The sequence below is a fragment of the Nilaparvata lugens genome, chromosome 6, assembly GCF_014356525.2.
Source record: "Nilaparvata lugens isolate BPH chromosome 6, ASM1435652v1, whole genome shotgun sequence".
NCBI lineage: Eukaryota > Metazoa > Arthropoda > Insecta > Hemiptera > Delphacidae > Nilaparvata > Nilaparvata lugens.
Window position 1 is genome coordinate 43,579,349 of NC_052509.1, and position 26,330 is coordinate 43,605,678.

At 34.5% G+C, this 26,330-nt stretch overlaps 1 protein-coding gene across 1 annotated transcript; it reads left to right on the forward strand.

The window, feature by feature from the left end:
• Positions 1-16,768: 16,768 nt before the first annotated feature.
• On the forward strand, positions 16,769-20,284 carry LOC120351934. The gene is made up of 3 exons (XM_039430853.1): positions 16,769-16,787; positions 18,857-18,971; positions 19,841-20,284. Exons 2-3 carry the CDS (start codon positions 18,867-18,869, stop codon positions 20,036-20,038), a joined length of 303 nt encoding a protein of 100 aa, XP_039286787.1. The 5' UTR covers positions 16,769-16,787; positions 18,857-18,866; the 3' UTR covers positions 20,039-20,284.
• Positions 20,285-26,330: the final 6,046 nt, after the last annotated feature.

Sequence of the window (26,330 nt, forward strand, 5' to 3'; positions counted from 1 at the left end):
ATCTTAATTTTTAATTTTCATAAAATAGCAAATTGATGAGAATTGTGAAAAAAATTAAGTATATCTCTAGCTTGTCAATAAAAACTATTAATGGAACGGCTCCTATTTTTGAAAAATAGAAGACTATTTTGATAAGTAGCAAATGCTAATCATTATAGACTTATAACAACTTCAAGGTTCACTCTCACATGTGATAATATCCTGAAAATATTTATTCATTAGCTCACAAATGATCAAAATTGATGTTAGTTGGAAAGAAACAACATGCTCTCTGACGAAAACTCTTCAGTCATTTATGTTTACCTATATTGAATTCAATGAGCAAAGGTGTAGCTTCTCCTACAATCTAGTGCTGGAAGTTTACTGAGAAGAAAGTTCATTAGCAAACCACAAGACTTTTACCCATGAAAATAAATTTGCATATCCTTGCAATTAAAAACGAGGAAAGCATTATTTTACTAATTCACTAGTGGAGAGTCGGTTCTAGAGCGATTCTTTAAAAGTTGCCACCGAATTGGTTATGTACGCTGTGGAATGTGAGTTATAAAAAATTCCCAACAACAAAAATGAACCTGATAATTGAATGAATGCAAATGAAAATTATCTAGAAGCGCCTCTTTTGAAAAAAGTATGATCTTGAACTTTTTATTTCGACACGTAATGAACAGTTTTTCCAAGAGAAATTTATTGTGCTGACTTAATAAATTATGATTCTATCATTGTTATTTAACTCTACCTGTTGATTGATCTCTATTCCCAATCACTCTCATTCTCAATCAGCATTATAATTTTCATTCATTTTTCTCAATATCATAGAATAACCATATAAATTGGTTCATCTCTTTTAATATGAACTGATCAGGAGTAACACAAGTAAATTTTAAAAATATATGTGTGTTCTTCAAACAAGACTATGCTAAGAGAATACCTTCTCCTTACAAGATTACACTACTTTTATCTTCGATAGTAAATGAACAAATCACAAGTGTATGATAATAAAGAACTTTATTTTGAAGCGAAAAGTGTAAATTTAATGTATTGTGCTTTCTAACATCTTACAATACCTTCGTGTCCGCTTTCCCAATGTTTCCCATTAGGGAACTTTGGACTATATACGGCGAGTTGGAACTACCCTTGGGTCTCACCACCATTGAAAGCCATACGCTAATAATATACAAATGCATGATGAAATGTGAGTTCGTTTATAAACTCATCTCAATTTTCATTTTTTGATGGGTTATGAATGTACGTACTATATTGACTATTCAAATAAAACTCTGTGTGTACACTCTTCAACTCCAGTATTTTAAAAAGGTTATAGGCCTACGAGAGTGGCCTACAATAAGCATAGATGAAAATGAATGAGTGGATGAAATAATACGTTTTTGATATATTGGTCATTCTTTAGACAAAATTTGTGTAAAATACACTCTCCATCTATAGTTTCTCTACATGAAAGTAAATGTTCAAGCTATGATAAAATACGGAGATATACTTATCGCCTAACCCCATCGACAGGAACTCTCCACTCTGAGGGTGACTGACGCATCGGTAGATGGCCGCTGATGCAGAAGAAACAGAAACTCCTTCAGGAATTTTATCTAACTGGTACCAAAAAGTAACATCACTTCTAGCCACTGGCTCATCCATATTCTTCTCAGCTTTGTGCCCAATCATTTTTAGAACTAGTCAAATATCGCAAGTTCAGTTTCTAATATTATTTTCTGATAGATGAATATCGTGCAAGTGCACTATGTTAAACATAAAAATTATATTTCGACCGTTAACTGTAAACTGCCGATGTACAACTGTTTTGCTGTTAGACTGACCAGTAGACCAGCGATAGTTCACAATGTTGAAGGTGTGGCGTGAATTGGTCTCCGTTTCCTGTCAAATTCTATAGATTGAATGAGACAAGTATGTGTCGCATTCACTGATTCACACCGGATTTGTATGGAATATATTACGATTAATTTAGGTGAAGAATTTCAGAAGCATCAAATCAATGATCCCAGAAAATTTAACTCAGAAATCAATAATTGATCATTGAAATAGTACAACCAATAACGAAATATTCTTTTATAATTTATCACTATCAATTATTTGAATATATTCTGAAACTATAACTATGTCTTCATCTACATCGACATTGTATCTTGAAGAAAAAGCAGTCTACAGGAGATTGATTTCTTCTCCAAAAACTGGACGAGATTCATATTGAAAAACTGGTTAAATATCGCTGAATATCATTGTTGATAATGTGTAAGAACTGTAAAGCTAAGAAATACCACATATATACTTATACGCCACAAGTGAGATACAAATAGTTACTGAAATAATCAGTATCATATTTATTAGTATGTTTTTTATTGCTTTTTTTTAATTGAACTTATTTACTTTTAAAATTGAGATGAGGTGATCTCTCTTTTATTATTTTTCGAATGTTATCGCAGTACAAGCTTTGTCTTCATTTCTATCGTTATTTCCAAAAAAATACTTCATTTTTTCATCAACTACCAATAAATCACAAGTGAATGTGGTTGCCTATCCCTTATAGCATAATCAATTGCGTTGTGAATTGACTTTGCGCCTAACCAAACTGAAGCCCTTCAGTGATGGACTTCTCTCCAGTAATTGAACAAGTAGGAGTAGAGGTGCGAGTATGGTATAGGCAAGAGTGAACCTACTCCTACCCTATTGACTGAATTAGTTATGCACTGGCGTTGCAATAATTCACGCTATTGCACCCCTGTGCTTTGGCAGCGCAAATCACTTTTCGAGACTTGTGAACTGTTGTGGCAACACTGCTCGCTACACAAACACTCGACAAACTTTTGAAATAAATTGGATGATAATGGTTGGGAAAAGCGACGTGGTTGCCCTTCGATAAACATGATTCACCACACACACCGATGGGATGGCACTTGCTCAACGTCCACAGCACTACAACAAATAGCAAGTCTTTTAGCTTACTCAACAACGTAGGTAAAATGGCCTATATGTATGAAACTGATTGAGTTTATTTTGGGTTTCAAAATATTGGGTTTTATTTTGGGTTTATTTTGAGAATTTGAATATTACACAAATAAAACATTTTCATGCTAATAATCACATTATTTTTAACAAAATTGAACTCTGCTCTCGATTCAAACTTTGCGAAAGCTTTGAAAACATGATGGACATCAGCTCTCTCTCAATTATTAATGAAATCTATATGTACAGTGTCATGATCATATTATAAACATTTAACGGCTTGATTCAAATTTGGGATTTTAAAAGTTCTGGATTTGTTCTGGAAGAGTTCGGTATTTGTTAAATACCGTATAAATCCTCCCGAATATTGTGTTCAACAATCTTTTTGAATAGGCAAAAATGATTTTCAAGACCATGAAAAGTAGTCAATTTAAATGTATTATTTAAGTAGTTCAATTTATTGGGAGTTAATTAACTATCCCCCAGATTTGGCTCTCAGTGCAATATTATAATTCGTATAGTCTCTCAGTGCAATATTGTAGCTATTCCTAATTGGATAAAGTACAGTAACATATGTTAGTAACAGATGATGTTACAGTGAGAGGTGGTTAAGATGATTAGATGGTGCCGTGCTACCAATTTCTCCTAAATAGGTTGGATAGCATTTCACACCTATTAACCTGAAGGAAGTTATCGGCTCCAAAATGGTAGATTCTTGATAAACTATGAATGGATCTATTGCTTATGAATGAGAAATCCGGTTTTCAGAGCAAACCAACTTATAATCTTCAGAAGAATTTTGGCAATATACGACACAAATCCACAAAACAATACCTTACACACTTAAGCATCTAGCATCATTACAAGCTAAAACTTATCCATTTCTATAGTTGAAAACCAATGGCTAAGGCTTGTAGACACACAAAACAATTTATACAAAATTAGAACACCATAAAACTGTTCAAGACTCAATTTAAAACATTAAAAATTCAATTAAATAGAAAAATATTCAGAGAACACAAAATTGAACACATAGCCAGCAGTAGCCTAATATTGGGATTTCAGACGGGCTTTTTTGCGCAATTACCGAGAAATAAGGAAAAATTTTTGCGCAAATCCCCCTTCTATTAGTAAATTTAGTACGAACAAGCATTCCAAAAATATTTATAGATATTCTCAGACCTATATCACTTGGTGTGCTCAAATCAACATCATCAATATTTGCATTCACTGTGCAGTTCTCTTAGGAAAATTCGATTTCCACTGACATTAAGTTCCCACGAGCGTGAAAGAAAACTTTTAAGTTTATGCTTGTTTAAGACTAGAGAATACTCATTGGGCAAGTTGATAACCTCTTTAAAGTCTCCTTCACTATCAATATCAATTATGTGTATGCAAATTTCACCACTATCAGGAAATGTGACATTGGTTACAGTAAACCAATCGTAAGCCAAATGGTCAAAACCCCAATTTGCTTGCGGGTCTGCATCAATTGAAAATTCATTAAAGCTTGCGCAATCGAAATAAGCACTCATTTTATCGTCTTATCAGTTCGAACGTTTCAAAGCAAATGACACCTTCTGTTGCTGCAATTCGACGTGTGCTATACTTTCCTTATCTAATGTGATGTTACGTAGTGAATCCATCGCTCGTGCCAAGGTTATAGAGAGAGAGAAATGGTGATGCGCTCCTATGTGTTTCTCTCTCACACAAGTAGCAGACTGGTATGCACCCAATTCGGGCCTCCTCGCGCGTTGCTGCTTTTCCTCTGCTGCAAAAGCCATGTGTGTTGAGTTTGCTCTCCTTTACTTCGTCATCCGTATACGAGCATATGCTTCTTTCGCGTAGCGGAGCACAGCATTTTACAAATGAGGAGTAAAGAGAGAATAGAGAATTCATTCCGTTCTCCACTATGATCGACCGTTCGCTACTACTAGCAGTTGAATTGGATGCTACGAAGTCTGCTTTCCCTTACCAGCTCTGCTTTCCCTCGCCAGCTATGCTTACAATTAAATTGTTACCGCTCGTTATAGATTTTCTTTTGGGGCTAATACAAACCCAGCATATTGACCAAGACCCATTTTCGATGTAATCAAATCTCCCACCTGTTCCTCAGTCAAATTATGTTGTTTAGCCTCTATCCAATTCATATTAAAACTAACTTTTGCGTAATTCCTTACAATATCGTAGGCCATTTTGTGAATGAATAATTTTAAATAATCTATAAAAGCGGGTGAACATTGCAGTCTCATCACAGTATCTTTTTCAGAATTGTAATCAGGTTGTTAGTTCATCATTAACCTTTTTAACAGCAGATCCAATTCATCTTTCTTAATAAAATCTTTTAAATCAGTTTTTTGTGCATATTGCTCATTAATTTGTTTAATCAGAGCATTAACAGCATCCTTTGTAACGAATTGTTTAATCCCATCAAAAATAGTAGCTTTTATTGCGTCTGCCATTCCAGATAATCTTTTTTCAAATTCTTCCTTAGTTATATTTTTACTAGTCAATTTCTCCAAAACAGTATCTAAATATTTATTATCAATTACTGATGGTGTGTTTCATTTACTTTAGTAAAATTTCTGTACTAAGCTGTTTCAGTTTAGTGTTAAGATAGTTTCTGTCCAGATCTCTAAATTTTTAATTTGATCAGAAATGGCTTTCAATTTTTCGTCCAAATAAGATTTATCAACCTTATTTTTGTCAATACTAACCAACTGGGTTGAAAAGGTATCTGATAAATTTTTCACTTCTCCTAATGCACTCTGTAGAGTTTGTGTTCTCTCTATGATAACTTATCAATATTTGCACTAAAATTCTGTAATGAACTTTTAACAGCTTCACTGATTCCCTGCTGATTTATTGAATCAATATAGTCTGTGTTATGACATCAATATTACAGGAAACCTCAGCAGTTGAAGTGGTAGCAGTAGGTGTTTCAATCCGTCCGAATCGATGCAAGGTCATCGTGACACTAAATAATTAGTTTTGCTTCTCTGAGCTCTTCTAGTATAGATGAAATCTCAACATCATGAGCAGAATTCCCAGAAGCTTTTGAGGAATAGAGTAAATTTAATCTTTCCACTAGTTCATCAAAACTATCAAAAGTATGGTAATTCTTTCATGAGAAATATTTTTTGCAAAATTCAACAAACCTTGTCCCTTCTTTTTAACAAGTTTTTTACTGGGAAATAATTTCTGAATCAATTGTGATTTAATTCCATGATTACGTTTAACATAGCCTCTTCGATCTAAATGTACGCCAGTAAGTAATAAGATACGTTTGTACTTGTCAAGGTCATCATTATTATAAAGATTTCTGTTTGGTCTCGCTTTGAATAATAATTCGAGTAATCCGCGAGTTATTGAATTCTTTCTTTATCAACATCTATATCCATTATCAAATATTACCTGTATATCACCGATATAATACTTTTCACTTTGATGTTTGTATGAAACTCCATAAGTAATTGAATTATTCAACTTTTCGTTATGAAACACTGTTAGGTATTTGCTCAACAAATCATTGATTCTGCTAGCACCAAGTGAACTCCCATCATCATCATCATCATCATCACCATCCTCCTCTCCCTCTTCCTCATCTTCATACTCATCATCATCATCATCATCTTCATTATCAATTTCCATACTCTCTTGTTCCTCTTTTACTTCTTCCTTTTTAGGTGTAAAATCATGATTAGAATGCAATGTAGATTTGGTTTTTCCCAATTCAATTATAGGTTCAATTAATGGCGAAAGAGATTTCCTATTGAATTCATCCGTTCGTTTTCAAAATTAATAAGGCTTTATGCTTGTCACTAATCACCTTTCGTAATGTCTTAATCGTTTCTATTAAATTCTCCTTCCTGTTATTTACTAAGCTATTTCCTCTCCTCTTCCTCCCCCTCCTCCTCCTACTCTTATGTGTTTTAGACAACATGACTGCACAAAGAATATACTCTACTGAGGGGAAAGTATCGTGTCCAGTGAATCCCGATATTTTCCTTCCTTTATAGTACATTCTTTTAAAATTGTAAGAAAGTTATGCGGTTTACGATTCCAAACTGTATGACAAAGTTTACTGAAATCTTTATAAGACATATCTCCTCCAACATGATCTCTGTGAATTAATTTGAGACTCAATAAATCCATTTTAAAAATAATAATCATATTTGCATTATCCCTAGTGAAATGTTTCTGTGTGGCACCATAACTCTGAATTAAATATGCAGTATCAATATTACGATGACGACCCATTGTAAAATATTCTCTAATCTGTGGACCTTACTCAGTTGCAAATCATCAAAAATTACCAAGCTATATTCAGGGATTCGGTTAGGATGTGGAATTTGGCTCACATCATCTTTCATGTGAAAACCGATATTTTTCAAACCTGCAAATACCTTATTTAAAAAAACATATTTTGGTTGATATAAACTTTTGCTAAATAAGTAAATGTGCTTAAATTTTAAACCATTTTCAGCAAATACTAAATTAAATAAGAGATTTGTTTTTCCTCCAGCACTAGGAGAAATTATTAACATTCGCGCATTGTGAGTAGCAGATTCCCATTTTTACAAAATGTAGGCTTTTCTTTATTTGTAATTAAGGTATCAAAGTTAACAATTGGTAATTGGCTCATGATTCAAACGTACAGTACGTGATCTGATAAGCCACTGAAAATTTTTACATAGTTAGAACAATGACCGAGGTCATGATGATGCTACTTGTGTGAGAGAGGCGTTTCCCAGAGATTGGAATGCAGAGCAACACTCCACCTCCTCTCCACATCATCAGACAGATTATGGATGTTCAAAAGATTCTTATATTACGAAATGAGAACCAATTTTTATGATGTCAAATAATACTTCTAATATATTTTCAACAAATGTACATCATGATATTTACAATAAAATCTTCGATAGATTATTTACAATAAATGTACATGTATTTACAATTGATTACAAAACTATTTTTCATCTAATAATTGATCTTTACTAATATAGCTAGGTTTAGAAAATCCAATCCATTTCACTAACAATCCTTTTTTATCACGTTTTAATATTTTTTCAATCAAATACACTTGCCTCTCCGTTTTGTTTAATTGCGTTTTTTTAATTTCTTCTGCATAAAACCGGCCACTAATTACTTCACCGTTTAGATCTCTCAGTGAGTAGGTTATAGGTTTGGAAGGGAATATAGAATGAATCACAAAATACTCTGCGCTCCAGTTTATGTTATAAGATTTATCGAAAAATAATCGTTTCTTCGAGATTCGCACGATATCGCCTAGCTTAATTTTGGTTTTGAATTTTTCAATTTATATCGTCTATTGAATGCAGAATTCAATGAGGATAAAACATGTGTACGATCTTTCCTACAACATCTTTAGGTTTCATTCTAATTGAACTGTGCACTGTAGCATTATAATTTTTAACTAAACTGTGTAGATTGCTTAACCAGTTCTTGTTCCGTGCTCAGTTAAATATCTATAAATTTTCGATTTCAGTGTCTTCTAATCAGCTTTCAACTATAGATGCTTTTTTGTCACTAAAAACATGGTAATGTTTAATACTATATTTATCTAATAATGCTTTAACTTTTGAATTGAAGAATTCTGTTCCCTGATCTGTTTGAAAACAGCTAATGCCTTATTTTTAGAAATAATTGGTTGGAGAGCGTTAAATACAGATTGACTTGTCTTGTCTTTTAATGGTACACAATATGCAAATTTTGTAAAACAATTAATAACAACTAAGATATTTATAACCCTTATTAAAACGTGATAAACTTAACATTTCTATAAGGTCTGCTTGAAGGAGATCTTTTTCACTTTTCAGTTCATATTTGCGAGTGGGATATTTCACACGAGGCACGCTATGAAGCTCTAAAGCTAGCTTAGATCTAATAATATTCATGATATTTACAACAGACAAATCAAATTAGTGGTGTTGGATGATTGTCACGGCACATACTGATCAATCAGTTGAAGTGTTGAGGGTATAATGACCGAAAGGCAGAGTATTCAGACCATTTTCTTCAATGTATCTCTTATCGTCATAAGGACTCAGACAAATTTTTGCACATTCGACCTGAAACATACTATGGTTATAGGATCTTAACATACTAAATTTTTCTACATGTACACTACGTTCAAACAATGATTTCTTATACAAATTAAAATTAAGTTTTCTACATTTAACCGATGACTTTACTCCTTTTGCTACGCATTTATTTACAACCTCGTCATCATTCTCATTACAAACTAAAAAGCTGTAAAGTTTCGATCTAAGACCTATAAATTTAGAGATCGCCTTGAGCCCGTTTCATCCTTAACTTACCTACAACTTTATTTCTCTCCATGGAAAAGCAAGGGTGGGCAGGTGGATAGTTGAAGTATCGAAAAGGGTCAAATTTTCTCTAATCAACTGATACACATCTTCGACTTTTAGGTTTAGAAGAAAACTGTGTGTCGGTCATACACAGTTCTACGCGGTTCCAGGGTACGATTTTTTGTAATTTGCAATAGAAAAAATCGTACATATGGAATTTACTCAACTCCAGTACGGAAAAGCCGGAATAGACAGGTTTGTTCATTTTAAGTTCCAACTTGCGAGAGAAAACCGCGATCACGTCCGGACTAATTATTTGCCAGCGTTTGCATAACGGATTTGAAATGTACTTGTCTAATCGTTTTTCGTCTGTAATAATTTTAACATTCATATGTTTCCGAACGGATTGTATAGTCTTACCAAAACAAAGATTACAACATGCCTTAAAGAAGGATATTTCAAATTTATTTTTCGCGTTCTGTCTATTCCGGATATTGAAGTCGATGTAGATTTTGAGCCAGGGAGATTGAGAAAAGCTTATTACGCGATGCACTTTCAATAATTTCAAACCGAGCTGAAGGTAGAGTTTTAAATTGACATAGTGTACAATGTACTTTTCACGGTTAAAAAGTGTGTTCATGAGTTTTCTGGTCACTCCCTGACCGTTCTCATTTGTCTGATACTCGGACAGCAATTCCCGCGGTGGAGTTAAGTGTAGCGGCGCGAGAGGGAAGCTGGCATGCTTATCGTGTAAATCTTTCGGGTACTCGAGATCACATTCAATTAAGTAACCAGTTCCTGAATTGCTGTCCAAATTCGCGAAATCAAGTTTGGAAATTTCTTCCTCTGTGAGGAATTTGAAATTCCCAAAAGGGAGGGGTCTGCTCATAGCATCCGCGTAAAGAGAATTAGCATCCACGTAAAGGAGATAATTAGACGGTTTTGAGGGATCGTATGTCTCAGGTAGATGTTTATTATTCGCCTCACAATAACGTTTACCGATAAATGAGACCCCACCCCTCATTCCCGCTTCGAACATGAGATGCATGTCCGGATCTGTAAGTAATTGCAATTCGACTTTAGTGTACTTCAACATGCAATTCCAGGTGAAGTGCGCGAGAGAAAGAAAATGGGTCACATCAAGACCGTATGAGCTAAAAAGCGTAGACCTCATGGATTCAAAAACTACCGCTAATAGCATTACATCCAAACATAAATAAAAATCGTGATATTCACCAGATTTTTCAGCTTGAATGTTGAGAACACTCTTTGCGCATGCTCATATTCTTCGCGAGACAGAGGTGTATCAGTTAAGTCGTTATGAAACATTCAATGGGAGGGAGCGATGTTTCCGCGAATTTTTCGGGACAGCTCATGTACGAGTAGGGATATACTCCTTTTTAACAAAGAGCTGTCTGTGTTCGCGAGGTGGATCATGAAACACCGAAAATAATCGCTCGAACTTCTTTTCCATGTCTGTACTTTCTACCAAATTACGCACCAATACTTCCAAGGATTCGCTCATAAACTTGTAGGAATCTAGAAATTTAATTTTGCCTACTGAAAGTGTCAAAAATCTTCTGACGTATTTGCGATGCAGGATATTTCTTTTTTACATTTACCGAGCGCTTTCAGGATAAAATGCGAATCAAAACCGGAGAAATTATGGAAATAACACGAAATGTACTCCAGAGTACGTGCTGTTAAATTGCAAGAAACGTGTGCAGCACACAAGTAATTACCGGTTTCGTGTGCGTGGTGACGACATTTAATATCGCTATCTGAGAACGGTTCAGCACAAAGCCCGCAGTTTACTGAATTTTGAAATTCGCGCTCTTCACTTTCGGACAAATGTTGCATCGGAATTTCACGTTTCATATCCTCATACAAAATTTCGCCAAGATCTGTAATTTCCTGAAGAAATTTCTCCATGATTTTTTTGTCTAAACTACTCGATCTATGGAGTACTGGACCATACGCGATTTCTCGTTAACGTCGATAACAACGAAACAATATCCGCAAGGAATATGGCGTGCCGTTTTCTTGGTGTAACTACGAGTAATTTCATCGGAATCGGATTCGTCATTATCATCATCATCATTATCAATATTCACAACGTATGTTTCTAAATCCGCGTAAATTGTGTATTTTTTCTTTAACGTCGCGCCTAGTTTCTTGAATTTAATTGTCTCTCCGCGTTTAGGATATGAAACGCGCTGAGATTCAAACTTGGAACAAAGTTCCATATGTTTCATCAAATTTGCTTTCCCGTCACAATTTATAGATTTGTTTGATGTGAACCGGTGAAAACAGAAATTGCATACATGTACTTGTCCTGGTGTTTTGAAAGGTGACAGAAAAGTCGCGATAATCCGTTTTTCCGTTAGCGTGTGATTAAACAATAATGTGTTTTTCCTGCATCAGTTTCAACATTAAAAGATTAATTTGGTGTTTACGAGTGCGGAAAATGCTTGTACGGTAGGGAAAAAATTTTTTGTTGTCATACGCGATGACGTGAATTGCAATATCCGGATTGAGTATTTCGAATTTCTTAATATCGCGTGTTGTCACCGGGAAATTTACACCTCACATATTGAGTCTGTGAGCAAACTTGCTCAAATATTTTACAGTCAAGTGTGAGTCCTTTGGCTTCTGATGGAAATATGCGAGCACTGACCATAAAAAACATTTTTCGTCAGAGAGATTTTTGACATTTATAATACATTTTTTGTTTTTCAAAAACTGTGGTGTTTGAATGTAACTGGATGTGTATATTGGATTATATTTGATTACATTTACATCCAGTGATTCAATTTTCTTCAACACCCATCCACTCCCATGTCTTACGAAATTTTCGAAAGATGAGAGGATTTTTCTCACAGCCAAGAAAAAATGCTCATTAAAATCTTCATAGTTCTCAAGCACGTTTAGCGCTATGTTGGAGTAACTATGTAGATTTATTAGAGATGAAACAGACTCATCAACCTTGTCATCCAGCACACTAATTTATACAAAAAACGTTAAAACTATGTACCACTTAACATTTGCATCATACCGTGCCGCATGCTCCCTAATTATCTCGAAAACTCGAGTTTTCGTCCTCTCAAGCACATTCTCAATGTCAATATCCTCGTCCTCAAAACTGATGCGATGGCGAACTGCGCTTGAATTGATCCCACAAAGTCTGCGTTCCCTCGGCATGATACTGAAAAAACAAAAGAATAATGATCAGGATGGCATAGGCAATTAATAGTATGTGTAAAGGAATGTAATTCACAATCAGTTGTGAATTAGCATTCACAATGTTATCACAAGGACAGATAATGTTACATGAAAGATTGAGATTATTAACATTTGATAAAAGATGGTTGAAATCTTCTCCGCATTTGTCCGCGGAAAACATGGCGAAAGAGGGATTTATATTCGCGTGTGAACTGGACATTGTACGCTGCGTATTTTGTTCAATTTTTTTAGGAGATTGGGAGCAAAATGATGTTGTAGCCAACGAACATGCAAAGTTTAGCCCGAACTGTAGAAGGAAAGGAAATATAACAATTGAAGAGGAGAATTACGATAATAATATTCTACGAGAATATGAAGAAAGATATTTATCATTTACTAATATGCCAGAAGATTTATCTGTACAAGGAGAGTACTTTGAAAAACTACCTCCACACCATCTACATGTTACATTTGCAAACCATTAACTGATAGAGCAGAATATTTTGCAAGAAATGGTTATTTCTTACATAACTATCACTATCTACAATGTGTGTTTTGTAAATATATTATCGTTGAACCATTTGAAAAAGTAATGCATTTACCGTTTTGTTTATATGCTGATGAGTGTAAGAAAAAAGAAGAAGAAGAAGAAGCTCATCATACAGATGAAGCGAAAAAATCACAAGCATGCAGTATAATGTAGAGGTTTTTTATCCTCCGAGGACAAACACTGTGCTCGGAGGAGAAAAACTGTGCTCGGAGGAGAAAAACTGTCCTCGGAGCATAATTTTCCTCCTCAGAGGATAAAATCGAAGTAAAAATGTACTTACATGTACTGGTTGATGCTGCGTGAATCTCCTCGAGTGTAGAGGTGTAGATAGCGGCCTATGGTACAGGTGTAGATAGCGGTCTATGGTACAGGTGTAGATAGCGGCCTATGGTATGATTGATTCCTCTCAGGTGTAGATACTGCCTTTGACTCCTCGAGTTGAGAGGTGAGAAAATTCTGTGAAAACAATGAAATATTTAATAACTGTAACCAAATATATATAAGTAGAGTACTATAAAGTACAATAAATTATCGCTAGAGTGTGCTTTTCATAATAATAATAATAATAAGCTAGAGCAAGCTAATCTGTTAGTAGTGATCTAGTCTTTGCTGATACAACATCAAGCTACTGTACTGAGATGGATAATGTGTTTGGTGCGGGATCAGTGGAGTCTGAGTTAAAGTCTTCAGATTTGTGCGTTCATTCATTATAGATAGACATTTAATCAATTAAGTGAATACCATTCTGTTCCTTTAGAAAAAATGAGATATCAATCTAAATTAAGTGAACTCTTGGACATGCACCTAGATTATGGACAGTAGCAGAAAAAGGATGGACAAATCTCAATATTTAACTTTTGTGAGAGATTAGAAAATTAGGAGTTTGGCATAGTGATAACTATAATCATATTCTTGTTTGTGATTTATATGGTACATCATATGATAAATATTGAGTGCTCTGAATAAGGTTAATATTATTTGATTCTATGATTTTAAGTGCTGCTAAATATTTGTTGGTACCAAAACAGCTCAAACTATATAACACGAGATGAGTTAGGATATAATAAAAAATTCTATAAGTTTGTATGCTGACATAAAACACAAAATATATTCCCATAGAAAAAATGTGCATAAAATATTCGATATAACTATAATTCACTTAAATAATCTATTTTTAAAATCTGAATAATTATCACAGGCTTTGCTAATATTCACAATAATGAATTTCAAATTCATAAATATATTATATTTAATACTGGTACTTAGACTTCCAATCAATATAAAATTCTGCAGATAAAAACCTGTTCGGTCTATAAGTTTGATATGATATGTTTTGTTCAATAAACAAAATTAATATTTAATAAATTAATATTCAAACATGAGATCTCAGGGCTTTTAATATGAATTCGGGCAGTGCATGGAAGTAAGCTTCCTACATATAATAAATAAATTTATAAAATGTTCTTGTGAACTATGTGATATTGTTCAACACGTGGTGACTTTTTATTTTAACTCTAATTAATTGGAATAGCGCTTTTTTATTAATTATTACCCCACTGAACGTAGACAAATGAGCTCATTTGGTTTGACTTATCACTCACTGACTGAAGTTCTGGATGTTCTCGTGGATTGAATTAATTATTTCCAATAATTAATTAGGTAGGCTCCTTTTCGTCACTGCTGGGCTAACGTGTGATCCAGATTTTTATAAGTTTCTTTCGAATTAAAGCTATTTTTATGGGAATCTTTACAATTACGAACTCTTTGACAGCACTGAGTTCACAAACAATTAACATTCAACAAACATACATTACATTTAAAAAAGGGTTTGGCTTAATAATTCGTTAAAAAATTTTTAAAAGGAATAAGAAAAGACCCTAAACTCCATGTGCATCCTCTCGGGTTGGGATCTTAAGCCAGAAGAAAGAGGTTTTCAGAAAAATTTGCTTCTTCCTAGAATAATTCTATAAGCTACTCTCTGATTGGCCCTCAATTTAATAGACTCAATACAATTGGTTGCCTTGGGAATCAGGGCTTCCTCGGCTTTATAATAGAAAAAATTTAATAAAAGAAGTTTTTATACAGATATATGGGGTATTTATCTTAAATTGAATTCATAAATAAATCGTAACATACGATTTTAATAGATAATACATTTAGTTTTTATATGAGTTTTTTATACTCTTGATTTATCATGCTTTTTTAGATTATAATAAATATTTATACAGAAATAATAGTTATTTGTATTTCTACACATCGACTTCCTTTAGTATACATAATATATCCTTTATGAGTGAATTTTATATGATTCAACCGGTCATATGGGTTGATCGAATAATCAGCTGATTCATTCAGTATTGGTTCGGATAATTATCGATTTATCCAAGATCGACTAATTCTTTTCAAAACGTAAACAAGTAACTCTAACCTCAATGTTCATGCATTTTATTTTATTTTTTATTTTTGTAATCCGCCAATAATAATTATGCCGCTTTATAATTTTTTGATCTTACCAATGAGTTCTCATAATTATTAAATCACAATAATACATATTTTCTTATCGTTGTTGATAATGCTATTACTCCTAATCACTAATAATACTTGATTTGAGTTGATTTACTCTTTAGATAGGTCTAACCTTCTTTCCAATTTTATAGTTCTATTACATTTTATTGGCTCATTTAGAAATATTTGGTGGTTTCAAATTACCACGTGACACAAAACGCCCTCTGATTTCTGATTTAAAACGACAATTCGAGAATATAATATAATTTTATGATCCAGTTGGTTTTGGATCAGAAATCATATATGTTACAAAGTCTGCTAATAACTCTACTGAGAATCTTACCTCCTAACAATTCAACAACATATACAACAATAAATAAATTCAATTCAAATACATACGCCTTACATCGGCCAATCTCCTTCTACACACAATACACAATATAAACTATCTCCTCCTCCATACATAATATAAATCTTTTTTCTAATCCACGCTCTGCCCTCAGGCCAGAAGCACATTTGAATGTTGGTGCAAAATCATTGCCAACCTAACAAACTGATAATTCTCCGACTTGCAGAGTATAACATATTTTCTCCCTCAACATAGAACAGTGACTTGTACATTTTCATTTCATTCTCTTGCAGAAATTGGGCTTTGTTTTCATGTAATGGATATTTTTAAAGATAATCTTTGGTAGGTTTTATCAACACGAACTTCTTATTCCTCTAATACATTGAGACTTGGGATTAATGCTTTTGGTGGTAACTATGCGGTTTGATCATTTGGCGGATAATTTTAATGATTTTCTTAATAGTTTATACATAAATAATAATAATATAATATTTCTATAATATCTCTACATGCAATTCACATTTATATGACACTTGATCTTCTTATTCGGGGTATCAACTTTGATGATTTAATAGGCATTGACTATTCTGGTTTTCGTAGTGTACAGCTGGTTTACGTTGGCTTCGGCTTGTCACTTGTCGCCATCTTGATGTTTCTTCCTGCTACATGAAGGTAAGTTGGCTTTTTAACATTAGAAGTTATTTATTCTCTTGTTTCATCAATAAGAAAGGTGTTAAAAAATGGTTTCTAAATTTTTTATTTCTTTATTTTCAGGTGTTGTTGTTCGAAGTGGATACTCGTCTGCGAAATAAGTGTGTTGCCTGGTGTTTGTTTGGTACGTATTTGTTGACAGGTAGATCCATGAATCCAAATATTATTGTTTATATTCTTATCGCTTATTGTCTCGATAATACGGTTTGAGATTAGAAATATTTTCCCACCAAGTTAAATTTGGTTTGCTTTCTTCATACAACTGAACGGTATTACGTTCAGTTACGGCTGCTGTCCGGTTGTTATTTATAGATGAGGCTGTCCTTATGATGATTTATTCTTCATAAATATAAAACCTCGGTATCTTGTATACCTTTTCAAACAATTCTTAGCTTCATTAATGGTAGTTTCTTTTAATCTGTTCTTTTCCGATTCATCCTGTAGTCTTAATTCATCTTTCCTCTTATTTTCATCTAATATTCTCGGTTTCAGTTCGTTATAAATTAGTAGGCTCACAACAATAAACATTTTTATAATATTACCTTTCCCATCATCAATAATAGATTCTTCTAATAACAACAACATAATATTTTCTATCATACCTATAACGCAGTCCTTTATCCATACCACAGCCATAACAAATAGTATACAATACATCAGAACATTTAACATTTCTTTAACAATATAATCTCTCAACATGTAATAGTCAGGTACTTTCACTCTCTTATTATAATTTCTTATTTCTTTTAATCTTATTAAACACTTTCCATCCTTTATCAACCTCCATAAATAGTCCACTTTATTATTATCATCCATGCATGTTTCAATCGTAGTTTTCCTTTCAGTTCCGTTTTTAACCCTGTATGAATCCATATTAGTCCTTCCAGTAGCTCCAGTTTCATTCCATTTATTATGTCCATTTTGCCGGTCACATCGCTGATCTTCTGCTTTAAAGCGAATGTGCCGCGGATGCATGCCGTCGATCTCCGGTCCTCCATCCTGGTCTCGGTCCGGAATCCTCCTCGGGCGTTTGAAACGTGCATGCGGCTGGTATCGTCGCGCGCGGTACTTCTTTTTCTTCCGCTTGACTTTCCGCCTCCTGGCCTTGCGGTGCATGCCTCTTTTCTCCTGTAGTCGGTCATGCAGTCGGTCGTCCGGTGTCTGCCTCGGGCGTTTCCGTCTCCGGGCCTTGCGGTGGGCGTTCCTCCGATCCTGCATGTTGTCCTCCCGGTACTCACTGGTGTCTTCCTTCCCATCCTTGGTGTGCCTCGGTGTGGTCGATTGATGCGCGGGTGTAGGCTCGGTGCGCGGATGCTTGGTGGTGGTCCTTTGATGCGCGGGTGTGGCGTTCAAAACGAGTTCATCGCATGTGGGCTCCATATTACATAATTCCTCTACTGTAACCTGGTGTTCCTCGGTGGCGGGTTGCTCTTCCTGCGGTGATGGTTCTTCAGTGGGAAATATAAGGCTCAAGAGGGATTGATGTTTACAGGGCGTTTCAAGTGCATGGCGGGCGGCGGTTTTGTGTGGTAGGCTGTCTTGTATGGGCTCCTGTGTGTCTGGTGGTGGGTCATTTGCATGTTGATTTTGTGTTGTCCTTGTTGTATGTGCTATTGTATAAGATGTATTTGTTTGGTTATGATTTTGTTTATTTTCGTCCTGTTTTGTGAAGGTTATTTTCCGTTTATTATTTCTATTCCAGTGATCTCTGTTATCATAATATGCCTCTTTGTGATGCTGTTTACTGTTTCGGTATTGAAACTTATTTCTATAATTATTATCAAATGATTGAACTCTGTTATTATTTTCAGTATACTTCGCTCTTTGCGCATTTGCTCTAGCATTTGCTATATGATTTTCATTATTACTGTTTTGTTTGAAATTACTATTTTGCTGATTAAAATTTCTTGCTTGTTTATTTATATGATTTGGCTCAGAAGTAGCTGATTGGATAGAATGTAAATGTTCTATCAGTTCTTCACAACTGGAAATCGAAGATACTGCCAGTGTCATACGAACATTGAAAGGAAGCTTTTTTGATAAGATGTGGACCAGTGATGAATCAGCTAGAGATTCGTCTAACTGATAGTTTCTATTCATCAAATCTGTTATAAAATCAGTGTAGGATTGTCCATTTCTGCTATCATAAGTGCATAAAATAATTTCTGACAATGCGTCCATCTGTTTACATTTACTCCAATACTGTTGCAGGAACTGGGAGATGAAGTCCTCCAGGCTGTTGATATCTCGCATCCGGCTCTGGAAAAACATCAGCGGCTCGCCGAGTAGTAGACTGGATAATTGGAAACGCCACATTAACCAAGAGGTGGGTGTCAGTTCTTGAACGGCTCTTATTTGGTCCACAAATGGTTTGGGTTGCATGTGACGGTAGGAATTATCAAATTTTCCAAGATTTTGGAAAGGTTGAGTGCTATTTACTGGTTCAATCGGTATATAATGTATTCTGCTGGCTGGAATATTTTCCATGGATGTCGCTAGTCTGGAGACTCTTTCCTCACTTGCGGTCCATTTATCATCTATAGTTTTTATGTTCTCATTCACTTCGCCATATAATGTGGTTATCTTTAGTTGTTGTCCGACTACGGCATTCTCCAATATGCTGTATCTCTCACTTGATTTTGCCCCCTCCTCCGCTAAATTTGCCATACATGCCTGCACGTTACTTTGTTCCTTGACTATTTCTATTATTTTCTTATTATTTTCCTCCATTTTCGACTCTATCTCGCCCTTATTTTCTAACACCTTTCCCATGACCGTTCCCATGATAGCGGTGCCCAGCTCCTTACCCAATACGTCCACCTGTTTTTCAACTTCCTTTGGTACGTCATCCAACCGTTCATTTATTTGACAGGTGACATCATCTAGACGAGTTTCTAGCTTTTTGATAACTGCAGATTGAGTATCTATTTTTGTATCTATTATATTTCTCACTTCCTCCCTGAAGCTAGAAAATTTTGCATCCATGGTTTTAATACCTTCTTGTACAGTCTTGGTAATATTTTCAGTGATAGTTTCACTATTTTTCTGCATAGCTTCCCGGTTTGCCTTCGCTTCATTGTCCTGTCTTGCTAAGATTTGACTGAGCATGAGTTTGAGTTCGTTTGTAGAATCATTTGCCATAAGATTGGTAATGTAACCGACTGAAGAGTCTAATGTTGTATTGCGTTTTTCCAGGTTGGTGGCGGATGGCGGTTGACTGGCGATATCGGATGGCGATTGGGTAGCGGCATTCTCCGTTCCTTCGGCGACGCTTGGAGCGATCTGCGGAGACGCCGGTACCGGGTTGGACGCCCTCACTCCCTCATCCGGACTCTCATCGGACTTACTCGCATCGACGACGTTATCAATCTTCGTAGAAGACAATTGGGCTAAGTTTTGCGGGTCGAAACTGATGGAGCATATGCTGCCTCCCTCTCTCTCTCGTGGGGTCTCCGCTGCATCGTCCTGGGGCTGTTGATTTGCCGGTGTCGTGGCTACATAGTTTTGGGGATGTTCGCTGAAGTAGGAAATTTGCGAGTTAGCCGGCGACTGGTTCATGGTGACGTTATTATGGAAAACTTCGAGTAAATAGCCAAGTGTGTTGCCAAGTCTCAGGAATATTAAAATGGATTCAGTGATAGTGCCTATTCTGGATAAAATTGTGTTGTGTTGAAGTTTCAAGTGTCATATACATATATTACAAAAAGACCTTCTAGTGCTACAGGTACGCTTATCAACATAGACAGATATGGCTTACAAATTACACTAATATAGTTCTTAAAATTTTAATTAGGGTCTTATCCTCCTGAATAACGATAGTATTATAATGCCTCAAATAACCTATAACCCTGGTCAGCATACAATGTCTAGATTCAAAGATCAAAATCAAAATTTTTACTATAACTTTTATGGAAATTTCCATCCAATTTTCTCTATTATGAGAATTATGTTCTCAAACTCGTGTGATACAGTTTGTCTGTATTTATGCAGCTTGAAAAATTTTAATTTGAAGAGCAACTCAATTATTTTAGCCAGAAACTTACAATAGATCATCAGATATATCTTGTCGAAACAACTTCAGATTATGTTTCTTGCAGCTTTCAGTTTTATCAATAATTTCATTAATCATTGATAGTAAGATTGAGTAGGTAAGCTTTTCCTCATGCTCCACTGGTTGGGTGCCATTGTGTGAAGTTGTGCTCCTGGGGGGGTTATCTCTTATGATAGAGTCCCACGTTATGAAGCTATTGTGAGAAGTTGTAGATTGCAATTCCTTCACAGATAATACGATGTTTCTGGTATTTATAAGAGCAGTCTCTAAATTCCCTCTTTTGCGAATAAATTCACAAAAAATTAAGGCCTTCCGGCTCGCAAAATTACTGGGTTCAAACCTCAGCTCTAGCTCAGTGGTAGAAACATGAATTTTATAAATACAAATAATCACCATAAGGTTCAAGGACCAGGGATTGATAATTCTTACCGCTGCTTCTATGAAGTTTTTGAAGAATACCAGTAAGGAAATTAAAAGAATATTTGATGACTGATTATCAGTAACCATGTACCACTAGAGAATAATCAGGACCAACTATAGTTGTTTCTAGTTGATTCTTAAAACGCTCGTCGTGAGTACAAGTATTCACCAATATACCCTTTCAAAATTCCTTAGAACTTACAACGCCAGTTCTTGAAGCTCTCTGGATCCTTATATGATATAACTGGAACCTTATTAATATAATTTCTTAATATATTTGTTCTGGCTGATGAAATGAATATCATCAAAGGATGATAAATATTGAGTGCTCTGAATAAGGTTAATATTATTTGATTCTATGATTTTAAGTGCTGCTAAATATTTGTTGGTACCAAAACAGCTCAAACTATATAACACGAGATGAGTTGGGATATAATAAAAAATTCTATAAGTTTGTATGCTGACATAAAACACAAAATATATTCCCATAGAAAAAATGTGCATAAAATATTCGATATAACTATAATTCACTTAAATAATCTATTTTTAAAATCTGAATAATTATCACAGGCTTTGCTAATATTCACAATAATGAATTTCAAATTCATAAATATATTATATTTAATACTGGTACTTAGACTTCCAATCAATATAAAATTCTGCAGATAAAAACCTGTTCGGTCTATAAGTTTGATATGATATGTTTTGTTCAATAAACAAAATTAATATTTAATAAATTAATATTCGAACATGAGATCTCAGGGCTTTTAATATGAATTCGGGCAGTGCATGGAAGTAAGCTTCCTACATATAATAAATAAATTTATAAAATGTTCTTGTGAACTATGTGATATTGTTCAACACGTGGTGACTTTTTATTTTAACTCTAATTAATTGGAATAGCGCTTTTTTATTAATTATTACCCCACTGAACGTAGACAAATGAGCTCATTTGGTTTGACTTATCACTCACTGACTGAAGTTCTGGATGTTCTCGTGGATTGAATTAATTATTTCCAATAATTAATTAGGTAGGCTCCTTTTCGTCACTGCTGGGCTAACGTGTGATCCAGATTTTTATAAGTTTCTTTCGAATTAAAGCTATTTTTATGGGAATCTTTACAATTACGAACTCCTTGACAGCACTGAGTTCACAAACAATTAACATTCAACAAACATACATTACATTTAAAAAAGGGTTTGGCTTAATAATTCGTTAAAAAATTTTTAAAAGGAATAAGAAAAGACCCTAAACTCCATGTGCATCCTCTCGAGGTGGGATCTTAAGCCAGAAGAAAGAGGTTTTCAGAAAAATTTGCTTCTTCCTAGAATAATTCTATAAGCTACTCTCTGATTGGCCCTCAATTTAATAGACTCAATACAATTGGTTGCCTTGGGAATCAGGGCTTCCTCGGCTTTATAATAGAAAAAATTTAATAAAAGAAGTTTTTATACAGATATATGGGGTATTTATCTTAAATTGAATTCATAAATAAATCGTAACATACGATTTTAATAGATAATACATTTAGTTTTTATATGAGTTTTTTATACTCTTGATTTATCATGCTTTTTTAGATTATAATAAATATTTATACAGAAATAATAGTTATTTGTATTTCTACACATCGACTTCCTTTAGTATACATAATATATCCTTTATGAGTGAATTTTATATGATTCAACCGGTCATATGGGTTGATCGAATAATCAGCTGATTCATTCAGTATTGGTTCGGATAATTATCGATTTATCCAAGATCGACTAATTCTTTTCAAAACGTAAACAAGTAACTCTAACCTCAATGTTCATGCATTTTATTTTATTTTTTATTTTTGTAATCCGCCAATAATAATTATGCCGCTTTATAATTTTTTGATCTTACCAATGAGTTCTCATAATTATTAAATCACAATAATACATATTTTCTTATCGTTGTTGATAATGCTATTACTCCTAATCACTAATAATACTTGATTTGAGTTGATTTACTCTTTAGATAGGTCTAACCTTCTTTCCAATTTTATAGTTCTATTACTAATAGAAAATTTCCATTTTTCTTTTAGATTAAGTTAGTGTAATGATTAATTAATTAACTTTAGTTAATGTTCAACCATTGAGTTGAAAGGTAATGAAAATGGTGGTATGTAAGAGAAAGCAAAGTGGAAGAAAACGAGGGAGAGGCTTCTTAAGCTCGGCCGCGAAAGTACTTAAGGGGGCGGCAGGGGCTGCTACAGGTATTACTTCAACTATTTTAAATAAATTGATCGATGTAACACCCTTTGAAATCCCCATAGCACCTGGCTACCAGTATTGCGGACCAGGAACCAAACTTGAAAAGCGATTAGCACGTGGAGATCCTGGAATAAACAAACTTGACCAGGCTTGTAAGGCCCACGATATAGCATATTCACTAAATAGTGATAATTCTAATCGAGCCAAAGCTGACAGAATTCTAGCAAATGCAGCGTGGGAAATTTTTAAAAATCCGAAAACTCCCCTAGCCGAGAGAGGTCTCAGTTACTTTGTTACGAATGTAATGAAAGCTAAAAATTACTTTGGTGGTTCTTTGAGAAAGAAGAAGAAGAATTTGAAAAGGAAAGGTTATACTAATGATATTAGACGCAAGGCTATAGCTCAGTTGAAACAACATATAGCAGGTAAAGGGTATTATTTGAAGCCGTACCCCCCGCTTAGTGGTGGGCGACTTTTAATTCCACCCCCACCCCCACCATCATCATATGGTGTGAGTTTATTCCCTCAAAAACAAGTTAAGAAACGTAGAACAACAAAGAAGGGTGGTAGTAGGAAGAGGTCAAAGAAGAGCAAGAAAAAACCATGAATATTGAAGGAGAATTGAGTAACTATGATTTAATGGATTGGGCTAGCTTATTACAAATTCGTTTAAGAGGAATATATATGCTAGATGCATTACCCAAAAAATTCTAAAAAACGAAAATGCGATCGTGAATTTGGACAAGCACAGCCAACCGGGGACACACTGGATTGCATATAAGAAGGTAGGAAGTAATGTATGGTATTTTGATCCAATTGGAAATTTACAACCTCCATACGAATTGTACAAATATTGGAAAAAAGAAAATGGAGTAAATATATTTTATAATTTGGATCACCTGCAACCATTAGATAGTGATATTTGTGGTCATCTCACGTTATTGTTTCTTGCAAATCAGTTGTAATTAAGTGTTTGTGTTGAACACACATTTCAAGATGGTCGTTATAACGTTAAGATCAAAGTCAAGTAACCTTTACGAACATTTACAAGAAATTATAGAATTGGACAAAAATAGTGAATGGGAAATCGGTCTGATTAATTTTTGTAGTTACAATAGTATTGCAAACATAAACAAAGGAACAAATTCTAGCTTCAAATATGGTGATAAGTTAATCTTGTTGGATACCGGTGCATATGAGCTTGAGGATATTATAAAGTCTATAAAGCATAAATTGAACTATGATGAGAAGAAGAATAGACTTATTATACGTGCAAATGCAAATACTATGAAGATTGAAATTTATTCTGATAAGCCTATTGATTTAACACGCTCTGATTCGATTGCTAAGATACTAGGTTTTGATAATGTAGTTTTACAAGCAAATAAATGGTATTATTCCAAACATCTGGTTAACATATCGAGCATTGACAGTATTCTTGTTGAATGTAATTTAGCATGTGGCAGTTATTCTAATGGAAAAGAAAAACATATAATCTACGAATTTTTGCCAAAGGTTCCTAGTGGTTATTTAATAAATGAAGTACCCTCTCCAATTATTTATGTACCTTTGAATACACGTCGAATTCAAACTATTAATGTAAAGGTAACAGACCAGAACGGATCGTTTATTGATTTCCGCGGAGATACAATTACAATTAGACTGCACATACGTGAAAAACAAAAGTAATGGGATATCTTATTTTCAACCCGCGTACACATAGTACGTGTACGCATAATCAGGACCTTAGTAGAGAAAAGGTCGCGATAGCGTCAACATCTAGTAAACATAATAATAGGGCGTTATCAGCTAAAAGTGCGAGAACTTTGGAAAGATTAGGTTTTATAGTTGATTGGCGACATGTCAGGAGGGGCCGCAATTAGTGATATTAGTACAGACAGAGCTTCAGTTTTATAATGACATAACCAAATTCCAGTTTCATACACATACAGTTTATTCGGGTCAAGAGATAAAGAACTCTGATGAAGCTCGAATTGGAATAAATTCACTGGATGTTTATACTCTACCTTGCAAATCTTTTATATTAATTGAGGGAATGGTGAGCTGTACAAAGCCGGCAACCCCTGCGATTAACGAAAGTGGGGTAACAACTGAAGCGGCTGGTGCACCCGTTGCGGCAGACTATAAATTAAGCAGTAACATAGTGGGCAACCTTTTTGATGAAATACGATACGAATTAGCAGGTCAACAAATTTCCAAATCAAGATTAATTGGTTTAACTTCTACAATTAAGCTATTCTTGTGAAGAACGCATCTGATAAAAACACATATCATTTAGCTGGTTTTGACAGAGCAGGATATGAGCTAACAGATAATAAATTCACTTTCTGTGTGCCGTTGAAATTAATCCTTCCATTTTTTGAAGATTTTCAAAGAATAATTTTAAACTTGAAACAAGAGCTTGTATTATTGAGGTCGCCCTCAGACCTCAATTGCGTCGAGTCTGCAACCGGTACAGAGGTTAGTGTAAAAATTACTAAGCTCCAATGGCGGATGCCCTACATTACTTTAGAAGATCATGTGCGATTGAAATTTTTGAGACTGCTCGATGCCGACACTCCACTGAAATTAAGTTTCCGCCATTGGGAAATTTGTGAATTACCAAATTTGCAAAATTCACTTGTTCATTCTTGGTCAGTACACACGACATCGAATTTTGATACTCCAAAATATATTATAATTGCATTTCAAACTGATCGAAAGAATAAAATTAAAAAATCAATATCTAATTTTGACAGCTGTAATATTTACAATGTTAAAGTATATTTGAATAGTGAGTATTATCCATACGAAAATCTGCTAGGTAAGAAGGAAGTTTTATACCAGATGTTCCTGGATTTTGCACCCTCGTATTATAATCATTCAATCAATAGCGAACTCGGAACAGAAATCGATTTTAAAACGTTTTGTGAATCAACACCGCTGATTGTTGTAGATTGTTCACACCAACCAAGTCAT

Bases quoted from the DNA above. Each gene is read 5' to 3' on its own strand.
- LOC120351934 (XM_039430853.1), top strand. From the start codon at position 18,867: ATGAAGTCCTCCAGGCTGTTGATATCTCGCATCCGGCTCTGGAAAAAC. The intron at 18,972-19,840 runs GTGGGTGTCAGT...GCGTTTTTCCAG, and splicing joins AACGCCACATTAACCAAGAG to GTTGGTGGCGGATGGCGGTT.